The 1,946-nt window shown below is 56.1% G+C and overlaps 1 protein-coding gene across 1 annotated transcript; it reads left to right on the forward strand.

The window, feature by feature from the left end:
* The first annotated feature begins 679 nt into the window (after window positions 1–679).
* LOC134805886 (uncharacterized) lies at window positions 680–1,462 on the forward strand. The gene is made up of 2 exons (XM_063779085.1): window positions 680–1,018; window positions 1,085–1,462. Exons 1-2 carry the CDS (start codon window positions 680–682, stop codon window positions 1,460–1,462), a joined length of 717 nt encoding a protein of 238 aa, XP_063635155.1.
* The last annotated feature ends 484 nt before the right edge of the window (window positions 1,463–1,946 follow it).

A 1,946-nucleotide genomic window follows, 5' to 3' on the forward strand; every position in this document is an offset into this window, starting at 1 on the left:
TAAATAAATTTTACAGAAATAGTGAAACTTCCATGATTACTACTAAAACTTCATTTTTTCCCCCAGTACAGAACTGTTTATTAATTCCTGGTGATGATTTTTCTCTCAGTGTGTGGTTCAGTAACAAGGGGTTCGGGTTTGGGGGGGTTGTAAAACATGGTCTTCTCTTCCCAGAGTGACACAAGCCTATGTCACAATAACATTGCCACTTTATATAATAGCGCTATCGCATAATATCATATAGCGCTGTCGCATGATGACGTAGGCTTGTATCATATAGCGCTGTCGCATGATGACGTAGGCTTGTGTCAGTCCCCGTGGCAGGACCTACAGGGAGGCCGCCTATGTAGCTACAGCAGGGGTTGCATACGTGGTGCACAGGATTCGGGCGCTAGGTCTGGAGGTCGCACTGCACAAATCCGAGGTTCTGGTCTTCCACGGGCCTCGGAACAAACCACCGGAGAGAGCCCAAATTACCGTGGGAGGAACTTCCATTGCCGTCGGGTCGACGATGAAGTACTTAGGACTCGTTCTCGATGGTAAATGGAAGTTCGAGGAACATTTCCGGCGCTTGGCTCCGAAATTGCTGGCTGCAGCTGGAGCCCTTGGGCGGGTCCTCCCAAATCTAGGCGGACCAGGGGGAGCCTGCAGGCGGCTTTACATAAGTGTGGTGCGCTCAATGGCGCTTTACGGGGCGCCAATATGGGCGGGCACCCTGAGAACTCGAAGTGCGGTGCTATTGCGTCGGCCGCAGAGGGCCATAGCTCTCAGGGTGGCTAGAGCGTATCGCGATAACTCGCACGCAGCAGCCGGCCTGCTAGCCGGGAGCCCGCCTTGGGACCTTGAAGCCAAGGTTCAGTCCGCGGTCTATTGGCGGGTGCTAGCAGTAAGGAGGGAGGAAAACTGGCCCGCCCCTCAAGAAGTTCGCAAGTGGCGGGAAGAAGCACGAGAGGTGCTCTATGAAAAATGGTCGGAGCGTCTGGAGATCCCGGGAGCTAGCCGGGACCTGGTGGCCGCTGTTCGGCCCGTTCTGAAATAATGGGTCGAACGCAAGCACGGTGTACCCTCCTTCCACCTCACACAGCTCCTGACGGGGCACGGCTGCTTCGGCTGGTACCTGTGTGAGAGGGTGGGAAGAGAGCCGACGACAGTGTGCCACCATTGTGATGGAAGAGCCGTGGACACGGCCCAACACACGCGCGAGATATGCCCTGCATGGGCGGAGCCTCGCGCTGCCCTGGCCGCGGCTGTGGGAGGAGACCTCTCACTGCCGGCGCTAATACGCCGTATGATCAGCAGTGAGGAGGCATGGTTGGCAGTGGCTTCCTTTAGCGTCACCGTTCTGACACAAAAGGAAACCGCAGAACGATCGCGCGAGGACGACGCAAACTCGCTTCCTCAGCGCCGAAGGAGGCCAGGTAGGCGGAGAAGAGCCTTCGCAGCAAGGATAATGCCGCCTTAACGGGAACCTGCGGGTGATGGGTCGGGAGTTCCATCACTCGCCTGAAGAGGTTTCGAGCTGGAAGGCCCTCAAGTGTTCCGAGGAGCCTTCAGCGGAGTAAGCTGCTAGAGCAGCCCCAAATGATGGGCTCGCAAGAGCAACGCCGACGGGGTATCGGAGGTCTACAATCGAGTTCCCGTAACCCCGCCAACAAAGCGCGCGGCGGAACACCCCAGGGGGTTTAGTCCGTGGAAGTCGGACATACCCACTGAGCTTCTCCCGGGCCAGTGGGATCCATAAAGGATTCCCCCTGGGTCATCAAAAAAAAAAAAAAAAAGGCTTGTGTCAGTCACGTGACCACGAAAAGACGGGAAGAGAGTACCAGGCGGAGTATATTATTATGCACCTGACGTGGACATTTACAAGTGGGAGGCGGCCCGGAGCGATCTCAAGAAGCTGATCAAAGAACTTCTGGAGGAGAGGTCCATCCTTCAGTTACACTCGG

The sequence above is a fragment of the Cydia splendana genome, unplaced genomic scaffold, assembly GCF_910591565.1.
Source record: "Cydia splendana unplaced genomic scaffold, ilCydSple1.2 scaffold_73_ctg1, whole genome shotgun sequence".
NCBI classification, from domain to species: domain Eukaryota; kingdom Metazoa; phylum Arthropoda; class Insecta; order Lepidoptera; family Tortricidae; genus Cydia; species Cydia splendana.